This window comes from Homalodisca vitripennis, chromosome 6 (assembly GCF_021130785.1).
Source record: "Homalodisca vitripennis isolate AUS2020 chromosome 6, UT_GWSS_2.1, whole genome shotgun sequence".
Lineage (NCBI taxonomy): Eukaryota > Metazoa > Arthropoda > Insecta > Hemiptera > Cicadellidae > Homalodisca > Homalodisca vitripennis.
In genome coordinates this window covers 122,251,811-122,274,084 of record NC_060212.1, presented here as the reverse complement: position 1 = coordinate 122,274,084, position 22,274 = coordinate 122,251,811, and the positions used below count along the sequence as shown (strand labels likewise).

General features: G+C 34.8%; 1 protein-coding gene across 3 annotated transcripts in view; it reads left to right on the top strand.

Moving 5' to 3' along the window:
• The window catches only part of LOC124364873, an 86,477-nt gene that overhangs the window by 54,130 nt on the left and 10,073 nt on the right, over positions 1 to 22,274 (top strand). For all 3 annotated transcript variants that reach the window (XM_046820667.1, XM_046820666.1, XM_046820668.1), the window contains 2 exons: positions 820 to 920; positions 4,819 to 4,925. In XM_046820667.1, coding sequence (XP_046676623.1) covers positions 820 to 920; positions 4,819 to 4,925 — 208 coding nt within the window. The remainder of the gene's footprint in view (positions 1 to 819; positions 921 to 4,818; positions 4,926 to 22,274) is intronic.

The window sequence follows — 22,274 nt, the reverse complement described above, 5'->3', positions numbered from 1 at the left end:
AATTTAACTTTTTACAGAGGATGTACAGTACATGAGACATGACTGGAGAGATTGACATGTTTTCTTCTATAAAAAATTTTATTTCACTTTAGATGTCAAAAGAACATTCACACCGAGAAAAACGTGTCAGAGCCAGTTATCTGCTTCTACTTTGGTTTTCTTCATTCATGTCTCTGCTTCATGTGTATGTGTATTAGTAATGAATTCTAAATAAATTTCGCTTACTCTTCTGGGATAACCATTTACTTCCCACCAACAACTCAATTAAAAAAATTCCCTAGCCGTTTTGCACATGGATAAATTTTTGTTTCTCGCTCCTTTCCTTTTCTTAAAACTCTACCGGTACTTAAGATTTGATAGACCTGTCATTTCCAAAAAGTAGTCTTCTTAATGCGATATCTTTCTCCTTCTCTGCAATCATACTTTTATTTTTTCAAAATTAAATTTCTTTAAAATTAAAACCAAACTTTTTCATGAAACTATTTGCTCCTGTAGATATTGACTGTTTGTTCTCTATCCAATTAAACATTCACATTTAAGAATTCACCCCTCAAAGTATTATGAACAAATAAATGGCATATTCACCCATAAACTATAGCTTTACAGTGCATGAGTGCTCTGTTGTAGATGTATCATATCCTAATGCTCGATTTAGGGTGTAATTTTCAACAGTAAATATCATAATTATTGTCAGTTTAGTGTTTATAATGTAATGAATTAATAGAAATTATATGAAAATGTGTTTGACATTGGATAAAACTGATGACATTTACCTTTTGTTGGTACTGGTTACAATTTTTGAATGGTATCTCTTTCCAGAATGTGAAGAATACTACAGATATGTTTGTGAGAATGAAAAGAACCAGTGTGTCCATTACAATGATAAGGATTTTGCTTCACCAGGTGAAATCCCACAAATGGTAAAGTTGCATTTTATGTTAAAATTACGATATGCATTCAAGAATAATGTAGTATTACTATTTTTATGTAAGTCTATAATAGTACACAGGTTGTATAAATAAATAATTAATTGATCACTTATTGATCATGAAGTATATTTCTTTTTAATAAACAATCCTTTAACATTAGGCATTTCCGTCAGCATAGTCATAAAAAATATGCTGTTTAGTTTAAGACCGTTGGATGTTGATGATGAGGATTTGTTAAGTAAAGTTGTGTTTTTGAGGGTTTTCGTTGATAATTAATTGGGTTGGGATACACATATAGATTATATAGCTTCATAACTGTGAGGAACAACTTATTTATTAGACGTCTTACGTTTTTTGTTCCTAAAAACTATGTGACAACTGCTTATTTCTCCTACTTCCAGTCCATTCTAAGGTATGGTCCTGTACTATGGGGAATTGCAGTAGGATAAATGAAATTTTTACTACTCCAAAAAAAGCTGTAAGAATTATCTCAGGGTGAATCTCCTTAGACCACTGAAGGCCCCTTTTCGTAGCTCAGGAAATACATACGGCAATAAATTTTTATATTTTTGAGTTGGTAGTGTACATTATGATAAATCGAAGTAATTAGACTTCAGATCCAGTATTCACAACTATAATACCAGGAATAAAAACAATCTAGTAAATGAATTTAACTGTCAGTAAAACCATGAACAATCACAAAGTAATTTCATTAAAAGCTTTCAATAAATTAATGTCATTAGTTGATAAATATCCTGACAATTTTCAGAAAGAATAAGAATATTTATTTTCTCCTATACACAAAAATACATTTTTTCAAACAAGCATAAGGAAACATGATATATAAAACTTATTGATTAAAAATAATCTAATGATTATTTTAAAGAAATTAAAATGAAATAATACCAAGAAGCTTTATAGGTGGTTACAGGTTAATTCTTTTTACAGCCTTCAAGAGTTTTTTGTAGTTGGTCAAATTGCTTTTTGAGAATTGTCCCTTTAATATCATTATTAGTCTTAACTCTTTACTAATTGCATTTTCCTGGTTATTTTTAATTAGTCTACAACCTCTAGTTGTTATTTGTTTATTATTATTGTTAGTTAATTTGTAAATATTTTATTAATTGTTGAATTTTAGTTTTGTTGATTAATGACATTGTTTTAAATATTTTAATTGTCATTTAATTGACATAATTTATTTTAAATAATTGAAAGTATTGTTTCAGCAACTCTTTTTACATCTTGACATACATCAAATTATAAAAAAGTATAAATTTTAAATATAATAATTTATAGTTATAAGTATATCTAGACTTGGTGTTGTGCTGCAATACTGATGTTGTTAATACTTGTAAAAAGTCTTATAACAACAAATATCAATTTGTTGTTATAACACTTTGTTGTTTTGTTTTTGTAATCAATCATGATTACAAAAATTTAAATAACGTAAAGAAATAAATTACAAATTAAACTGTAAAAAATGTCTTTTTTCCATTTCATCTTCGATTTGTTCATTCAAGTTGCCAAAATATAGGGTGGTTATAAATTATTGTACACATTTTAAGATTGAATAAATAAATAACCAATCAACTTAAAAACATGGAAATTGTTTTATTAAATAGCAAATTTAAAACAGTTTTATTACCAATGAAGGACAAAAAGATTACTGTTACTCATACTTTTACAAGGAAACTAAACTAATTCCACGTGCTCTCCGAGGTTTGCACGCAAAGTTTGTAGTCTAAATTCAATGTGTTTCTGAGCATTGCTGGAGTTATGCTTCCAATAACCTCTCGAACTCTATTCTTGAGTTCCTCAATATCTTGAACTTTTTTGGCGAAGACTCTGTCCTTGACATAGCCCCACAAAAAAAAGTCTAAGGGTGTAATGTCTGGGGAACGTGGAGGCCAAGGAATTGGACCATCCCGTCCAATCCAACGACCAGGAAACGTGTCATTTAGGTAGTCACGTACTATCTTACCCCAGTGTGGAGGGGCACCATCTTGCTGCCAGTAAACATTTGGTTGTCTATGCTCAATTTGCGGTATTGCAAAAGGTTCAAGCATGTCGAGGTATACCTCTTTAGTGACTGTCGGTTCTGCGAAGAAAAAGGGTCCTATCACTTCATATATAGCCAATGCACACCAAACGTTTATTTTAGGGCTGTCTCTTTCTTGTTCTCGAACATTATGAGGATTTTCAGTACCCCAAATCCTACAATTGTGTCTATTCACCTTACCAGAAACATGAAAGGTTGCTTCATCAGAAAAAATTACTTTTTTCAAGAAATTGCTTTCTCTAATGTTTATTGTTTGTTCTTCGAGGTCAAGTAATCTAACAGCAAAATCGTAGCGTCGAGGTTTATCGTTAGGTTTTAGTTCATGTAATAACTGAATTTTGTATGGATGGAGCTTAAGGTGTTTGTGCAAAATTTTTAAGACTGTTGATCGAGGTAATCCTAATTCCAAACTTGCACGCCGAGTAGACTTACCAGGGCTCCTCGTAAACAATTCTCTTACTTGATCAACAATAGCTTCAGAAACTGGAGGTCTACCAGCACCTTTTCTATGTTGGACAATTCCCGTCTGTTCAAACTGCCTATACCAGCGTTTTATAGAATTGTTACTCAGAGGATTGCGGCCATACTCTAAACGAAACCTTCTTTGAACAGTTATTACAGATCTGCTTTCATGAAACCAAAGAACACACCTTGCTTTTTCTTGCACACTAGCCATTTTGATACTGAGGTTAGTTTAGTGTTTGTTTAGTCAACTGTAATTAACAGCTGGTGTGGAAAGATCCATTGTTGACCAGCTGACTATGTCACAACACAAGTCATTAAGAAGAATCATACCTTACACCCACAGTTTAAGTGACATTTTTACTTTCTTTTTATAATTATTGTAATGTGTACAATTATTAATTTTCAGTCAGTATATAAAACTGTTTTAAATTTACAATTTAATAAAACAATTCCCATGTTTTTAAGTTGATTGGTTATTTATTTATTCAATCTTAAAATGTGTACAATAATTTATAACCACCCTGTATATGCATCAATGGATCGAAGCACCTCTGAAAGTCAAATTTAGTACCTCATTACTAGTGTAGTGTGTAAGAATGTACTAGTGCATAAGATTCAACACTATTGTCAGCAAAAGCATTTTTGTGCCTGATGTTATATTGCATTGTGTTTGGACATAAATTAAACAAAGTCAGAATACATATACCAAACCATGTGTTGTGTAACAGGCTTCCTGAAATTGAATTTGAAGTATATAGTTAAATTTACTCTTGGAATATCCCTTCGACAGACAGACAGACAAATTATACAAAAAAGACATTTTGCCAGCATCTTGAGATTTCAATGATGTTAAGCTAGATATCAAGGAGGGAGTCTAAGCTGAAATTATGTTTCATGCCAAATTTAAAGGCTACATACTATATTGTTCTTGAGATAGTTAGACTGTGATAGCGTTCAGCCAAATCTCTTAGAGGGTTTGTATTGTAATCTCATGATTTTAATTTTATTTAGCTTGTAGAATAATACATTGTTACATGTACTTTTGACTTGGCCATCTGGTGGCAAGTAGACATTGTCAATACTTGTAGAAGTCTTACAGCAATAACCATGATTTTATTTGATTTGATTTTGGTTATGCATAATGGTGCACCACCATCAAACACGATGTTGCCTAAGTAGAAATAAAATTACAAGTAAAGTCCATAGATAAATTCGTTCTCGAGATATTGTGCAGACAGACAGAAGAGAGAAATTTTGTCAGCTCACTGAGCGATAGGCTCGACTAACGCTTACCCCATAATATAATATAATTAAAAAAGTACCTTGTTATTTCAACGTTAATTTAAGTAGGTGTTATAATTTCAGGCACAAATAGGCTTTATTGTACCAAAAATGATGTTTTACTACTGCGGAGGGGCCATTATAAGCTCCCGCTACATCATATCCAGTGCAACATGTGGCTTCAGACAAGGGTGAGTCTGTTTTCACTCGTACACCTTTATCAGTAGCTTTAGCTCGTGTTTGATTTATAATAATGTTTTATTATACTATCCACTTTACTGTCAAAACAAATTCATTAATAAAGGATATTTGAAATTGAGTGTTGAAAATGAGAAATTAATGAAGTAAGTACGTGTGTGTGAGGCACACGGATGCATGCTAAAGGCTCAACTTGTACGGATATTTGTGTGGTGGCTAAATTAACTCTTGGCACAACACAAATTCCAGTGATTTTTATTTATAATGTACCAAAACGATATATTATTGGTACGAATCACAATATGTGATATTTTTACGAAAATATGTATTAGATAATGAAATGTCTAGATTTTCTAATTTTATTGTTATAAGAAAATGTTCTTTTCTATAATATTAGTTTTCAGAATTTTCTTCAGTGCTTATACAGATTCATGCTTGCCATTTTTCATAAAACCAAGTAGGACTACGCTAGGCCATGTGTTCGCGTAACAGGCTTTGCTGTTTCGAGGCTTTGGATGCTGTCTCAATGATATCTACTGGAATATGGTTCATCCTATTGTCAACAAATTTTCTGGTCTCTCTCCACTGTTTTAAGAGACATGCACCATCATCGAACTTGATATTATCTATTTATAAAATAAATTTCATCCAAACAGCTTAGGCTTGACCTATAATTTATTTTGTTCTTGAAATGCATCCTTAAGTAATAAACTTCGCTGATGCTCAGGCAAATGCCATAAAGATACATACACCATTATCAAACTCGATCTTTCCTATGAAGAAGTGAGTGTTCTTTCAAAATTTCAAGTCTCTAGCTCAATTTATTTTCGAGATATTCTGCGGAGATATAGGATCCGCTAACTCCCAGCCTATCATGAAAGGATATGAACTATATTTAACCCAATCTTGCCTATGTAAAAATAAAGCTTATATTTTTTTTTCAAATTTTGTTCTTAATATATTCTGCAGAAGACAAACGGACAGAAGAATTTGGCCAGCCCACTGAGTGGAATCAAAAAATGCAGAGTTTCAATTCTACAGCTGTTCTTGAGATATCTTGTAGAAAGTTTGTAAATCTCATGGAGGGCATGCATAATGACAATAGACAATTTTATTTATTTCACATATTCATAGAGAACAGTACAATGCGTCAATACATGAGATAGTTAAAGAATGTTAATAGTTGAGAGTTACAGGATTTAAAAATTCTTGAATAGAGTAGAAAGGTCGCTCCTGGAGCCAGACTGTGAGATGTTTCTTGAGGTGGTGTTCTGGTTTTTCTCTGAGGTGGACTGGTAGTTGATTGTAGAGCAAGGCTCCCTTATAGGAAGGCTTGCTTGTAAAGAGTGTTAGATGGTGAGGCGGCAGAGCAAAATCTGAAGCATGGCGTGTATTTTGGTTGTGTATGTCTCTTTGTCGGGTTTGATTGGTGAGAACAGCATGCATGATTGCCTCTTGCATGTAGAGCGCTGGGACCGTCAGGATCTTGAGTTCCTTGAAGGCATCACGACAGCTTTCGAGGTAGTTTAGGCCTGCTAGACATCTTATTGCCCTTTTTTGAAGTTTTAGGATTCTTTGCAGGTTGGTAACAGATGTTCCGCCCCAGGTCACAATTCCGTACCTGAGATGAGATTCAAATAGTGCGTAATAGGCTATCTTTGCAGTTTCCAGATTGCTTGTGTGTTTTACCCTTCTTATTACATAAGTGCTTGAAGAGAGTTTTTTACAAAGTAAATCTATGTGTGCTTTCCATGTGAGTTTTGAATCCATTGTAATGCCCAGGTATTTGACTGTATCCTGAGCTGCAGTTCCAGGGATTGGTAGAGGTAATTCTTTGTTTTTTGTGGTGAAAATTAGCTGTATTGTTTTTTTCTCATTAAGGGCAAGGTCATTTCTTAGGCAATATTGTTTTGTGTAACTTAAAGCAGTGTCAGTAGTTCTTTGCAGGGTTTGAATGGATTTATTTGCTATGGTGAGGACTGTGTCATCTGCATACATTGTTGATTCACAGTATTCCTTTAGGTAGTCTGGAAGATCGTTTGTTAGGAGGAGAAACAGTACCGGCCCTAGTACTGACCCTTGTGGTACTCCTCTAGCAATGCTTGTCATGTCCGAATAGAATTTTTTTCGCTTGTTTTGTTCTTCATGCTCAATTTCAACTATTTGCTTTTTGTCACTTAGGTAACTATGGAACCATTCTCCCGTCTTCCCATTTATCCCTAGGGACTTCATTTTGTTAAGGAGTTGGTCATGGTTAAGGCAGTCGAATGCCTTACTGAAGTCAAATCAAATCAAATCAAATCAGCTTTATTGCAGCGACAATATTACAATGTATAGCAAACGTCACAAATTTTAATCTAAAATTTCTTACATTCATGCCACAAAATTCTCATTCACACATACAATTTTACACTTATGCACCTTTCATCCTTCGCCAATATATCCCACTTTAAACAGCAGAATCAGTCGTGTAATTGGGCGGTCTCCTAGTTAAATGCTAAAAACTTCCCTGCATTGTAAAATGCTTGTGACACCAAGAGGTGTTTAAGGCGCCTTTTGAACGCCTTGGGCGTTAGGGAATTTTTTATTGAATTTGGCAGTCTGTTAATAAAATTAACACCTGCCTGTGAGGGCAGGTGTTCAAAAACCACTGTTCTGTGGCTTGCAGTTCGTAGTAATTCTCTACCTCGTGTCTCATGCGTATGTATGTCCCGGCCTCTGGTTAAGGCACACTTATACATACAAAACAAAGTGGTTTCTAAAATGTACAGACACGGGAGAGTTAACAGCTGTAATTCCTTAAAAGCTTGCCTGCACGACTCTCTGAATTTTATTTTTGCAATTATTCGAATAGCTTTTTTTTGGAGTTTGAATGCTCTCTGAAACTGAGAGCTTGTGCACGCTCCCCACAGGACCACTCCGTAAGACAAATGGGGGTAAATTAAGCCATAATACGCCGTTATCAGTACCTGACTTGGGCAGTATTTTGCTAAGGATCTCAAGACATAAATGCCTGAGGAAATTTTTGCGCAAACATGATTGATGTGTTCATTCCAAGTCAACCCTCGATCAAGGTGTATTCCTAGGAATGTTGAAGAGAGGACTTCTTCCAGTGTGGAATCAGCTAACAAGACGGCAGATCCACAATGGTTGCCTACATCGCGCAAAGCAAAATTTAAAACGTTGGATTTTGAGGAGTTTGTTGTGAGATTGAGGCTTTGGAAGTATTGTACACAGTTATTGATGTCAACAAAGGCCTGTTGTTCCAACACTTCACTTGATCTTGCACTAAAACAGAGAGTCGTATCATCAGCATACTGCACTAGTCCTCCATGCAGAAGTGATGATCCTATGTCGTTGACATAAAGCAGGAAAAGCACAGGACTGAGAATGGATCCCTGGGGAACACCGTACCTCAGTTCTATTGGTTTTGACGATTGATTTGATATTTGGACAACTTGGGATCTATGACTTAGAAATGAGCTAAGCCATTTAAGGGGCACGCCTCTGATGCCATGCGACCCAAGTCTGTCGAGCAGTATGCTATGGTCAACGCAGTCGAATGCTTTGGACAAGTCTAAGAACACACTCATTGTGTGGTTCCGACATTCTATTCCCTCTACAATCATATCGACAAGACTCACTACTGCGTCTGTCGTCGATTTGCCCTTTCTGAATCCAAATTGTTCATTTGAGAGCTGACTGTATTTGTCCAAAAATTGAAGCATTCTTATGAGAAAAAGCTTTTCAAAAATTTTGCTCAACACTGGCAAAATTGAGACAGGCCGATAGTTATTGATTGAAAATTGATCGTCTTTTTTGAAAATTGGAACAACTTTTGCAATTTTCAGGAGGGAGGGGAAAACTCCTGTTTGGAATGAAGAATTTACCAATTTATTTAAAGGTCTCACCAAATGCTTGCAGCATTGTTTGATGAGTCATGTGGACATTAGATTAAGATCATTTGACTTTTTGGCTGGGAGCTGCTGAATAATTCGGTGAAGCTCATCCTCAGTGACAGGCGTCAGCAACATTGAGGCTGCTGGACTATGTCTTCGCGAGGGACGTACCTGCGGTTCGGACGGCCGAGGACTTTGCCCAACAGCAACGGATGCGAAAAATTTGTTAAACTGATTGGCAACCTCAGTTCCATCCTCCACAAGTATATTCCCATTTTTAATTTTGATTTGTTTTTTAAGTCAAGAAACAGGCTAGTGACTGCATGTCAGTTGTCGAGTTGGTCAATGATGTACTCCGTTAACTGTATTAGAGCAGTAGTTGTAGACCGTCCCTTTAGGAATCCATGTTGCTGGTTGGTCATTAGATTGTTTTGTTCTAGGTAGGATAATAGCCTATCTAAGACAGTTTTCTCGTAGATTTTTGAAAAGGTTGATATCAGGGAAATCGGTCTGTAGTTCATTAAGTCATTCGTTGATCCACTTTTATGTTTCGGGTAGACCTTGGCTATTTTTAGCATAGTGGGGAATATTCCTTGTTGAAGCGATTTATTTATTAGAGCAGTCAAGGGTTTAGTGATTTCATGTTTGCAGGTTTTGATGAGTTTAGCAGAGATCTCGTCTATACCCGAGGATGTTTTGGGTTTTAGGGAGTTTATGGCTTTTAATAATAATAATAAATGCGTTTATTTTTTCTCTTTTTTTAAATACATGTAAATACAGTATACAACAATATACAGATTACAGAGAAAAAATATACCAACCCAAAAAGAAAATAATCTTGCACTTGGGTGGGTCCATTATCAGCTTCTTAATTTAATTTAAGTTCTATAATAACAATATGAAAATACAACAAATAATAATAAACAAACTAAAATTACTCTTAACCATCAAATTAACACACATTAATTAGAGAAATCCAACTCACCTTCAATATAAAAACATACATTTACAATTTATAAAATAAGAACAAAATATTTTTACTGAACAACTAAATATAAATTTTCAATTCACTTCTACTCAATAACCAAACCTTCAGCCTCTTTTTAAAAATAAATATAGATCTATTAATTTTAATTTCACTTGGAATTAAATTAAAAAAACTTATAACTTAAAAATACAAAACATTTTTGAAACAAAGAACAGTTTGGTTTAGGCAATCGCAAATACTGTTGATTACTGAGTCTAGTAGAATAACCAGAGTTGTCAATAACAGGTCCACTGTTACCACTTAGTATGAAAAAAATTACTAAAACTTTAATAACATATAAATATCTTAATGGTAAAATAAAACTTCTAACAAAAAGCGGAAACGAATGTTCTCTAATATTAGAATTACATATCAATTTTATAAATTTTTTCTGAAGGACTATTAGACTAGATAAATTTGAAACATACGAACTACCCCACAATGACAATCCATACTCCAGCCTAGAATTAATCAATGAAAAATAAGCCAGTCTCATAACTGAGGGAGGACAAACTGATTTCAAATGAAAAAATGCCCTAAGTGATGACCGTAGAGACTTTTTCAGAGAACCTATATGAGGTTTCCACGATAAGTTTTCATCTAGAGTCAAACCCAGATACTTAATCTGACTACATTTATTAATTACGCCACAATCACACAGATCCTTGCTGCAATTTATTGAATGTATTCTTAAGGCTGTGCCAAAGTTGCCGGATTGGGACAAAGAAAAAATCTTATATAATGTTTTTGATACATTCAAGGATAATTTATTACAAGCAAACCATATAGATATTTTATTTAGGTCATCCTGCATCCTTGAATATAATTCATCAACTGTTGACGCACTACAGGAAAATGCTGTGTCATCAGCAAATGCTGTCACCTTACCATTGAAATTTCCAGAGTAAAAGTCATTAAGAAAGATTAAAAACAAAATAGGCCCAAGAACTGATCCCTGGGGGACTCCAAAATGTAGACTTTCCAAGCAGCTGGTGCTACTGTTTATTTTGACGAATTGCTGTCGACCAGTTAGGTATGTCTTAAACCAATTCAAAGGGACACCTCGAATACCAGCAGATTCCAATTTATTTAGCAGCAACCCATGATTAACGGTATCAAAGGCTTTACTTACATCTAAAAATAAACCAGCCACTTTGTTACAAGAAATATCATTCAAACCATTATATATATCTTTCAAAAAATGCTGCAAAGCCAGCTCTACTGAGTCCCTCTCTAAAACCAAATTGAACTTTAGAAAAAAATTTATTTATTTCTAAAAACTTTATGAGTCTAACTTTAACTAATTTTTCTAATAATTTTGAAAAAACTGGAAGTAAAGAAATTGGACGATAATTTTCTACGAAAAGCCTGTTTTATAACGTCAGTCTCTGTTGCTGGTCGTAGATTTAGGTTGCTACTTGTCATGTTGGGTGGATTGTAGATATTAAGTAGCCCATTGTTTAGGTTGTTTGGTTTTAGCGTCCTTTCTGTGACTGTGGCAAAGAAGGAGTTGAAGGTGTTAGCTACATTTTTGGGATCTTGCAGTGCTTCCCCGTCTGTGACAATTTGCCATTTACTGAGATTTGGCCTGTTGTTTTTTCTTTTGTTGTTTATTATTTGCCACAGTGCTTTTGATTTATTGTCGGCCTGAGAGATGTGGTCTGATGTTTGTTGTTTTTTTAGCGTCTTGAGCTTCATGTCATATTCCTTTTTTCTCCGTGCTGATTCAGCTTTGTCTTCAGGTTTTCCAGTACAAAGTTCCTTGTTTAAGGCTTCTATATACGAATTTTTTAAGGTGGTGCATTCATCGTCCCAGCAAGTTGTTTTCTTTCGGCGAGTGATTGCTACACTTTTGACTGGGCAGCTGCTGTTTAGGACGGTTTGTATGATGAGGTGGAAATTTGTATATGCTTGATTTGCATCTTCAGTATTGTATATGCTATTCCACTCGTGTGTTTTAAGCGTATCCTTTATGAGAGTCATGGTTTTCTTGTTAAAAATGCGTTTTCTCTCAGTTAAAGTTCTGCTATATTTTCCTGCTGTCAGATGTAGTGTGGCCAGTTGGGATGTATGGTCCGAAAGGCCAGAGAGAACGACTGAAGCTTGAATGGCTTGGGGGTCGATATTCGTGCATATCCAGTCAATAGAGGTCTCTGTGTCTTTAGTGAGTCTGGTGGGGGGCAGGCTAATTCTTTTGAGGTCAAATGATGTTAAAAATTCATTAAGCTTCATGTTGTTACTGTCGTTTGCTTGGTTCCCCAGATTGTCAACATTTATATCCCCGACAATGACCATTGGTTTGGTTGTTTGCATGGCGCTTTCCAGCTGGTCTGTTAGAATGTCAATTGATTGCTCAATGTTTGGTGTCGGGGGCCTATAAGTGCCAAGTACTTGGATTACTTCTTTGTTGATTTTTATCTCGAATAAAGCTGTTTCACACACTAGCTTTGAATCTTCATTACTAGTTCTTATTAGTTTGATGGTCTTTTCTAATTCGTTCTTTACATATCCTGCGACCCCTCCTTTCTTATGTAACTTCCTGCAGAAGCCTCCTATCAGAGTATAGCCATCAATCCGTGTATTTTCTAAGTTGTCTTGTGTGAGCCTGTGTTCTGTTAGTATTAAAAGGTCAGGTCTGTGATTGGCGAGGAAATGTGACAGTCTGTTTGTTTTACCAGCGAGCCAATTTATGTTTTGGTGGGCAATTTTTATTATATTTTGCTGAGATGGCTTGCTTTTTTATTAGGTTTGAGTTCAGAAAAATTCTGAACCTTTTCCTCTTCCACTGAGTCATCTTTAAAAAATGTTGAGTTTCTGGAGAAATTTGTCTAGGGAGTGGTGATTTCATGGGTTGGTCAGATTGTGAGACCACTTCCAGATTGTCATTGAGTTGTCCAGTCAAGGTTGGGGGGACTTCCCCAGCAGTGTTTTGGTTCAGTTTTTTAGACAGGGTTTGGCTGGCTCCCTCAGTACAGTTAAAGTTAGTCATGCTCAAGCTATGTCCAGTGGTTAAAATATTACCACTTTTACTATACTTGTCAAGATGTTTGGTGAGGAACTCCTCGTATGTTCCCCCTCACTAAGTACTTGTGCAGTACATGGAGGAGACATTTTTCCCATGCCCTGAGTTTTCATTACAAGTGAGTGAGTGAGACTGTCGTTCACAGGAGTTGGGGATGGTTCTGGGAGGTGGCTATTCTGTTTAGAAGGTTGGATGAGTGACTGCTGTTTTCCAGTATGGGGTGGCACAGTTTGCTTGCTTTTTACAACTTGTAAGGACACGCTGAAATGATTTTTTCCCTTGTGTTGTCTTCTTATCTTTCTTCTGTCCAGGTTGAAGCCATTTGATTAAGTAGGGGACTTTAATAATTGTGTTGACTTTGATTGGGGACTTTGATTATTAGCACATATTGTAGAGCTTCCTTGGAAGTCCTTTGAGCATTGTTCTAGCTTTTTTTTCAAAATGTCAAGTTCGGATTCAATGTGATCTTGTCTCATTTTTAACTCGATAAGCTCATGTGGGGGGGTAAGTACTGTTTCACTGGCACTAGAGTTTTTTCAGCAAGTTGTTTTGTCTGAGTAATTGCATCACAAGTAGAAACTTTACAGACTGACTCCTTTTGTGTTTCTAATGTAGATTCAAGTACTAAAATATTATTTTCCAATTTTGCAATTTTTTCATGTTGATTATTAATGAGGTGAGTTTGTTCACTGTCACTATCCTCATACAGTTTTTTGAACTCTAATGTCATATTTTTTCTCTGTTCAGTTGAGCTTGCAGGTCTTCTACTTGTTGTTGGAGTTCTTCCATTCTGTTCCTAAACCTCTCTGCCTTTGCCTCCAGTTCTTCTACAGGGTGCGGCAAAATAACCTCCCTATTTTTAAATGCTAATAAAAACCACAGTTTTTTCCAAAAAACAAATTTATTCATTTTAACTTATTCTATGACATGGGAAGTTTTTTCTACTTTCTTTTAAAAAGAATATCAGATAAGTGGTGGCCGTGGTTATCAATACATTGTTGCAAGCGAATTCTGAAACTGTCGTGGACTCTCTCGAGCCTGGCTTGAGGTATGCGCAGAACTTCCTCCCGTATAGCTTGCTTCAGATCTTGCAGGTTTCTGGGGCGATGTTTGAACACCTCGGCCTTTAAGTAACCTCACAGAAAAAAGTCACACGGGGTTAAATCGGGTGATCGCGCTGGCCACACAATGTCCCCTCCCCGAGAAATCAACTGGCCAGGAAACATTTGCCTCAAAATGTTCATTGCTATTCGGGCAGTATGTGCTGTGGCACCGTCCTGCTGGAACCACACATTCTCGAAAGCCCTCTGTTGTAGGGCAGGTTCAAAAACTTCTGCTAGCATGTTGGCATACCTGTTTGAGTTCACAGTAACAACATATCCATCCTCTTCAAAAAAATGAGGGCCAATGATTCCACATCGTGATAACGCGCACAAAACAGTCACACGTTCACTATGAAGAGGCCTCTCATGGATTTCCTTCGGGTTGTTTTCACTCCAATAGCGAAAATTCTGTTTATTCACACTTCCAGACAGATGGAAATGCGCTTCGTCACTGAAAAAAACAACAGCGTCTGGTGGGAGACTTTCCAAGATTATTTGACACGCTTCCATACGACTCTGTCAATCACGTTGAGACAGCTCTTGGACAACAACCATCTTGTAAGGATGGAAATGAAGATCCATGTGTAGAATTCGACGAACACTACGGTCGGACATTCGAAAGGCGGCTGCATGTTTGCGAGCTGATCGTTGAGGAGACAGCAAAACTGATTGCCTAACCGCATTAATGTTTTCTGGTGTACGAGCACTACGAGGTCTTCCACCTCGTTTTTTCACAACAGAACCAGTTTCTCTGAAGTTTTTCACCCACAGCACAATAGACTTGCGGTCCGGTACTGAATCACGAGGAGGAATTTGAAACCGCGTTCGGAATCCGCGTTGAGCCATGATAACTGATTCATTGTTACGAATGAACGCTTCGACCGCAAACGCTCTCTGTGCACTCGTCCACACCATGATAGCGACTGACGACTGGTGCCTACGGGCTGTAATATACTATTACTATTATTATACACTTTAAATAAATGGTTAAACTTAATTTGTATTCTGATGATTATAGCTAGAAATAACAAATAACTCAGTATGATATAAATGTAAACTTTAATGGATGATAAATTAATTGACACACAAGTTTGAATTTTGAAACAAGATGGAGGATTCAATAATAATGGTAAATTTTTAAATACAATTCTTAAATTTAGGGCAGGGTGGTCGTGCTGGCTTAATGAAATAGAAATATTGGGTATTTTTTTAAATAAAAAAGATATTGTAATTTTGAAAATAATTTTGTTAAATTTTAATTATATTAATTTTGAATTATTAGTCAAATCGAATGTTCCTGGGTTTTATGTTCTTCCAATGAATCACTATTAAACTTAAAAGAATTTTCTCACCCAATGTCTGTCTTCTGCTTCTTTGTACTTCAGTGATAATAAGAATTTAATAAAGTAACCTTTCAAATACTGCTGAATAAATGTAACCAGTTTCTTTATTTAAAATAATAATCTTGCTTCACTTCTTCCAGATCCCTCTCTCCTCTTCACCTTTCAAATCTTCTGGTCTCTTCACTCTTCAACAATCATCCCTGCACACTGTATCACTGACTTTAGTTCACTTTATAACTTTTGAGTTTTATATGTAATAACTTGGTGGATTTTGATTAATTTTGATTTCGTATTTATTATTGTTTGTAGTTAAATTTGAGACAATTTATAAATAATTATTCCTTAATTATTATTACTAATAAATTTCTAATTAAATTAGGCCTAAGTATTGAAATGAATGTGAGATGGGTGTATGAAATGAGTCATTACAATATCCCCTCAGAAATCATGTGAAATAAATGAACATGGTTTCGATACAATGACGAATGAATAGCAAATGATACATATAGATGTGTGATACTTAAAGAGAAGGATGAACCACATTAAATGAGTGAATTAATTGATGATCATACATACTATTTAATAAATTTAATTAACAAAACAAACAATAGGGAAAAAGGAGAACAAAATTAAAATTAGGGTTAGGTAGTATTTAAGCTAAGCCAACGAACAAAGTTACAAGTTTCTTAGTATACAATAAACAAACAATAGAGAAACATTGGATCAATGGCAAATATTTAATCAATGTCAAAGGACATAGTTTTTTATTTTTGGAAATACACATTAAATGAATTGTGTACCGAATAGGGGTATACTTTCCACTCACAAATTATTATCCCCCTCCTGATAGGAAAAATATGTTTATATAGTATTGATTAAAAGTGTCTATGTCACTGGGTGTATAGTTGCACTGTTTATTTGGGGAAATAGTATTTAATTTCACGCACGTCCCAACACGTCAACTTCAGTACCGTAGCGTTGTTGACCGAGTTTTTATATGGCTTCAAAGAGGATATATGATAAGGTCCATATACATGCTCTTTGGATAAATCAGAAATTTGGTAGGTCGATTTCCCGAGGATTTCTTGAATTATGAATGGTTCCTTCGTACACTTCAAATAATTTTGATGTTTCACCAGCTATAGCTTTAGAAAGGTGATGGGACTTTACCAATACTTGGTCATTAATTTGGAGAGAAACTGGTTTTCTCTTTTCATTTATCTTATCAGATCTCTTCTTTCTACTTTCTTCAAGTTTACGCCTTGCAATCAGTAGTTTGTGTTCGATTGGGTATTTCTTCAGCTAGAGGGTTTTTGATACATATTTTTCCCAAAATCTGATATTTCTTGTTCCAAACTGTAGTTCGTTTGGTGTGAATCCATTGATTCATGGTAAATTTCATTAAGACATTCATTTATAACTAACAGGTACATATTTCACCCATCTCTTATGATTCTGTGAACAATACGTTCTGAGACAACGCTTTATTTCTCTAATTGGCCGTTATGCCAAATTAAAACTGGGGTGATACACTGGACTGTATATTAATTGTATGTTGTGGGATTCAAATTTCCTGATCCATTCGTTACTTTTAATTGGGTTCCGTTATCTGATTGAATTCGTTTAGGAAAACCGTAATTAGGAAAGTGATGGTGAAATAATTTATGTAATATACTTCTGGTTGTTGCTCTTTGCAGTGGATAAAGTTTAACGAATTTGGTAAATATGTCAATAACAATTAACATGTATTTTGTATTTCCTACACTAGTCGGTAAGGGACCTATGATGTCAAACTGCTAACTGGTCATTCTTCTCTCTGCATTTAACTCCTTTGGCTTGACTGTTGAGTGGATGGTTTGTTGATTTTGCAGCGCTGACATTTATCACATGATGATAACAGTTGCCTGATTGTTCGATGCATATTCTTGAAAATAAAATTTTCACGCAGTAACAGGAAACATTTTTTTTGCACCGCAGTGTAGATAGTAGAGATGGCATTCTAGTATTAGTGGTTTAATTACTGATTCTGGGATGACTATAAGCCATTTGCCCTTAAAAATTTTGTAGTAAAGTGTTGTCATATAAACGATAATTAGTATATATAATTGTTGAAATCCATTTGTTTTCCATAGGTGACTGTAAGATTTCTATAAGTGGTTGTAGTTTAGGGTCTTGATGTTGGAGCTGAGGTAAGTTTCGGAGTTGATCTTGTAGATGTTGGTCGGGAATTCTCTCGATGTAATGAATAGATAACTCAGTGAGGTTGTTTGCATCGCTTGAACATGTGTTGTGGGGATATACGACTGAGAGTGTCAGCAGTAATGTTTGTCCGTCCCTTTGCAATGGATTATTTTAAAGTCGTACTCTTGTATGATTGTTTTGGATTTGTGGTTGAATTTCATTTATAATGGTTTTGATTTGTATTTTATTTGTTTCCGCGTTTTCATGTCGTACTTGGTCTATAGCATTTTTTATTTCAAAAGCAATTTTATTTTCTAGAGTTTGATTTTTGTTTTGTACCGATTCTAATATCTTGGATTGTTGGTTATTCATCTGTTGGTTTACAAATGTCTTATGTTCTTCAAAACTATGATTTAATTTCTCCTCTAATGCTGTCAGTGGATTCTTTAATTTTTCAGGTCTATTTTTTCACGGAATTGATCTTGATTGTCCCTTATAGCGTTCAATTCATTTCGGAATTCAGTTTGATTATCCCGCAGTTCATTAATTTGTCCCTCGAGTGTCTCCTTACAAGTTTTGATTTCATGGCTAAGTTCGATTTTAGTTTTAGAAATACAATCCCTTTTATTGCGTTTAGGTTTTCATTTAACTCAGATTTAGAGTTAATAAAATTTTCATTAAGTTGTTTTAAACCGTTCATGATAGTATGAAGAGCTGTCGATTGGGATTCGTCAGCGGTTTGTTTATTTGACCTGTCACTGCCAATGGCATCAACTGATTGAGTACAATGAGAATGTTCAACTACGTTTAGTGTGGGAGGCGCAGTAGCTCCATCTTCACGTCTCTGCAGGGAATCAGGGAAATTTGCCGCGTAGGTGTTGGTAGCACTGTTTTCATTCATCCGTAATTGGTTGTCGACCGCTGTGAGAATGTTGACTTGGTTAGCGCGAGGAATTATGGGAGTTTGTTTCGTTTGTTCTGCTTCTTCTCTCTGTCCGCTTTCGTCTTCGATAACCGGGATTAATTGGCGTCTTTGTTTACGTTTAGCACTTGGTTATTTTCCATATTTATCTGTTGAGAATGGGTACCGTTTAGGGTATCTTAAATTAAAATCACGGGACATTAATTGCGATAAAAAATATGAATAATATTACAGGACTAATGTCTTGTTAATTAAATGTTTAATATAGTGAGTTATTAAATAATCTATAGCCTATTGACAGACAGTATGAATAAATGACAACTAACTACGTACAGTACTTATGTCTAGGCTATTGTTACTATCTAGAAAAATTGTCTCAAATCAAAGATTATAATATTTCATTAAGCCACTACGTTGGACGCCAATTTTGTAAATATACTATTACTATTATTATACACTTTAAATAAATGGTTAAACTTAATTTGTATTCTGATGATTATAGCTAGAAATAACAAATAACTCAGTATGATATAAATGTGAACTTTAATGATGATAAAATTAATTGACACACAAGTTTGAATTTTGAAACAAGATGGAGGATACAATAATAATGGTAAATTTTTAAATACAATTCTTAAATTTTAGGGCAGGGTGGTCGTGCTGGCTTAATGAAATAGAAATAATTGGGTATTTTTTTTTAAATAAAAAGATATTGTAATTTTGAAAATAATTTTGTTAAATTTTAATTATATTAATTTTGAATTATTAGTCAAATCGAATGTTCCTGGGTTTTATGTTCTTCCAATGAATCACTATTAAACTTAAAAGAATTTTCTCACCCAATGTCTGTCTTCTGCTTCTTTGTACTTCAGTGATAATAAGAATTTAATAAAGTAACCTTTCAAATACTGCTGAATAAATGTAACCAGTTTCTTTATTTAAAATAATAATCTTGCTTCACTTCTTCCAGATCCTCTCTCCTCTTCACCTTTCAAATCTCTGGTCTCTTCACTCTTCAACAATCATCCCTGCACCTGCACACTGTATCACTGACTTTAGTTCACTTTATAACTTTTGAGTTTTATATGTAATAAGGTGGATTTTGATTAATTTTGATTTCGTATTTATTATTGTTTGTAGTTAAATTTAAGACAATTTATAAATAATTATTCCTTAATTATTATTACTAATAAATTTCTAAATTAAATTAGGCCTAAGTATTGAAATGAATGTGAGATGGGTGTATGAAATGAGTCATTACAGGGCGGAGTGTCACTTAAACTTCCCCCTCTCCTGCGTCGATTGCGGCTATCTCCAACATTCTGAGTGCCTCCCTCTACTCACAATAAAGCAATGAAAATAGGGAGGTTATTTTGCCGCACCCTGTATAACCTCCTCTCCACTTGATAACAACCCTTCAATTCTTAGGACCTTTTCTTGTAAAAAACTGAGTTCTTCTTTTAGTTTGGCATTTTCCTGTACCAATACATTACCAGCTTCAGCTGCAAGGTTTAACCCTTTGCACTCCCCGTCCGCATGACAGTACTTGTGATTTGCACTCCTCTGGCCACCTCTTATGGCCCAAGGTCATATCCTCTACAACTCTGAATATTTTGTTGTGAGCCGTGTCGTTGCACTCCTCTGTCCATATGTAGTGGCCGATGCTAAAATGCTCCTAAACTCCTCTGGCCACCTCTTATGGACAGTGACATTTAACTATATTACATTTTTTGTAAATAATTCTGTTATATATATAATGTTCTGCCATATCTTGGCTGATTCTAAACTATATAATCAACAAGATTGTACAATTTTTTGGGGGAAATGTTATTTATCTGTTTCTTAAAATAAAAATAAAATAACCCTTTCTATTGATGACTAGACTATAGATGAATAAAATATTTTTTAAATAGTTTTATTAATTTTTATGCCACTTATTTAATGTAAAACAGCAGTAATAAATATGAAATAATATTTTTGAAGTCTGTTTTGTAAGATGATTGCCCGCTGAAACTCAGCTGGCAATTATCAGCTGGGTGACTCATGACTATTTAAACAAACCCAAACAATTACCTTCCAGTGAGCTATCGTTGTTGTGACAACCAATGAGATTCTTGTTTTTGCTTGTATGTTATTTTCGTTCAGATATTTTGTCACAGTTTGATGACGTAGTTCTAAATAATTTAAGGTTTCCATGTTTTCTTCTGTGGGTCGTCCCCCCATGGTTGGCATGTCATGGTAATAGCAAGGAAAAATAGTTTACATAGCCATATGACACTGTGCAAAGTTTATAGATGTTATCTGCTATGGTTTGTAAAATATTAAGCCGTACCCAGACTTTTCAAACACCTATATATATATATATATATATATATATATATATATATATATATATATATATATATATATATATATATATATATATATATATATATATATATATATATATATATTAAAATTTGCCTTAGAATTAACTACTTATATCTGTGGATTTGCTTGTAGTAATTTTGCTTTTTACCTTTAAAGAAATATATCTAAGACTTTGATTTTTAAATCCATGCAAAATATATTAAATAATCAATAAGAGAAAAATGAAAGCAACGCTTTAGCATAAAACGATCATTTAAAATTGTCCTTTTAAAATGCCTCTTTAAAATCACCTGTTGTTGTGATTGTGAATAACATGTCAGAGTGGAACAGACATCTGGCACCATCTATATTCAGTGTAGTAGAGAACATGACCTTGGGCCATAAGAAGTGGACTGAGGAGTATACGGACACAGCTGCGCCGAGAATTCACAGAGTGCAACAGGTAAAGCACCATGTCCACCTCTTAGGGACTGAGGAGTGCAAAGGGTTAAGGATGTTTCTAGGTCCATATCGTCAATGTTCTCAATGTTCTGAATTTTGTCCTCAATTGTGTCCTTGTTATTGTACAGCGGTGAATTAAGTTGAGATTGTAATTGAGATGGGCTGTCAGTTTTCAGAGCATACTTTTAAATGCATTAATACAGTTACTGCAGGACCAGTTGTCAACTTCTGCTTTAGTCAATTTTTATAGGGTTTTATCAGAGATATTGGCACATGCAGGATGATGCCACATTCTACAAGGTCCTGTGCAGCATATGGCAGAATATTTGACTCCAATGCTGCATACTCCACAGGGGTTTTTGGACAAGTGTTTGTTTTTAGACATTTTGTTTTTACACAATAAGCAGTTTTATTAAAATACTGGTAGGCTATATACGGTTGTCAAATTATAAAGATGTATAAAAGTATTCAGTTGATTATCAACTGAGTGTACAGTATAGCCAGCTGTGCTGTGCTAGATGGTGTAGTAACTGATCAGCACTTGACTAGGTCAGTGATGAGGTGCACAGTCTGCAGGTTTGAGGTCATCAATCCTCACATGAGACACATGCCAGGTCTGCTTCACAGCTGCGGGATGGATATGAGTTGGCGGCCGGTGTAGTGACGTGTAATCTATCTTTCTTGTGTGTTGGCGATATGAGTGACGTCACTTGATAATTGAGTTCTGTCCAATTTAGAAGTAATAAATAACTCATTGAGTGTTAATTTTGCTTGGACGTGTTTCAAAAGATTATTATTAAGGAATTTATTCCTTCAAAGTTAGCATGATTATCTTAAAAGTTTATATCAGTTCTAATGTGCAATTCTAATGACGGAACTTGATTTTGGTTTTATAGAAATAAAACTTTGTGCAAAACTACAAATCAATATCTCAATTAGATACTATGCAGACAGACAAACAGACAGGCACAATTGACATTTTTCATCCCTTCATTAATGCTCAGCCAATAAATTTGTGTTTTATAATTGTAAAC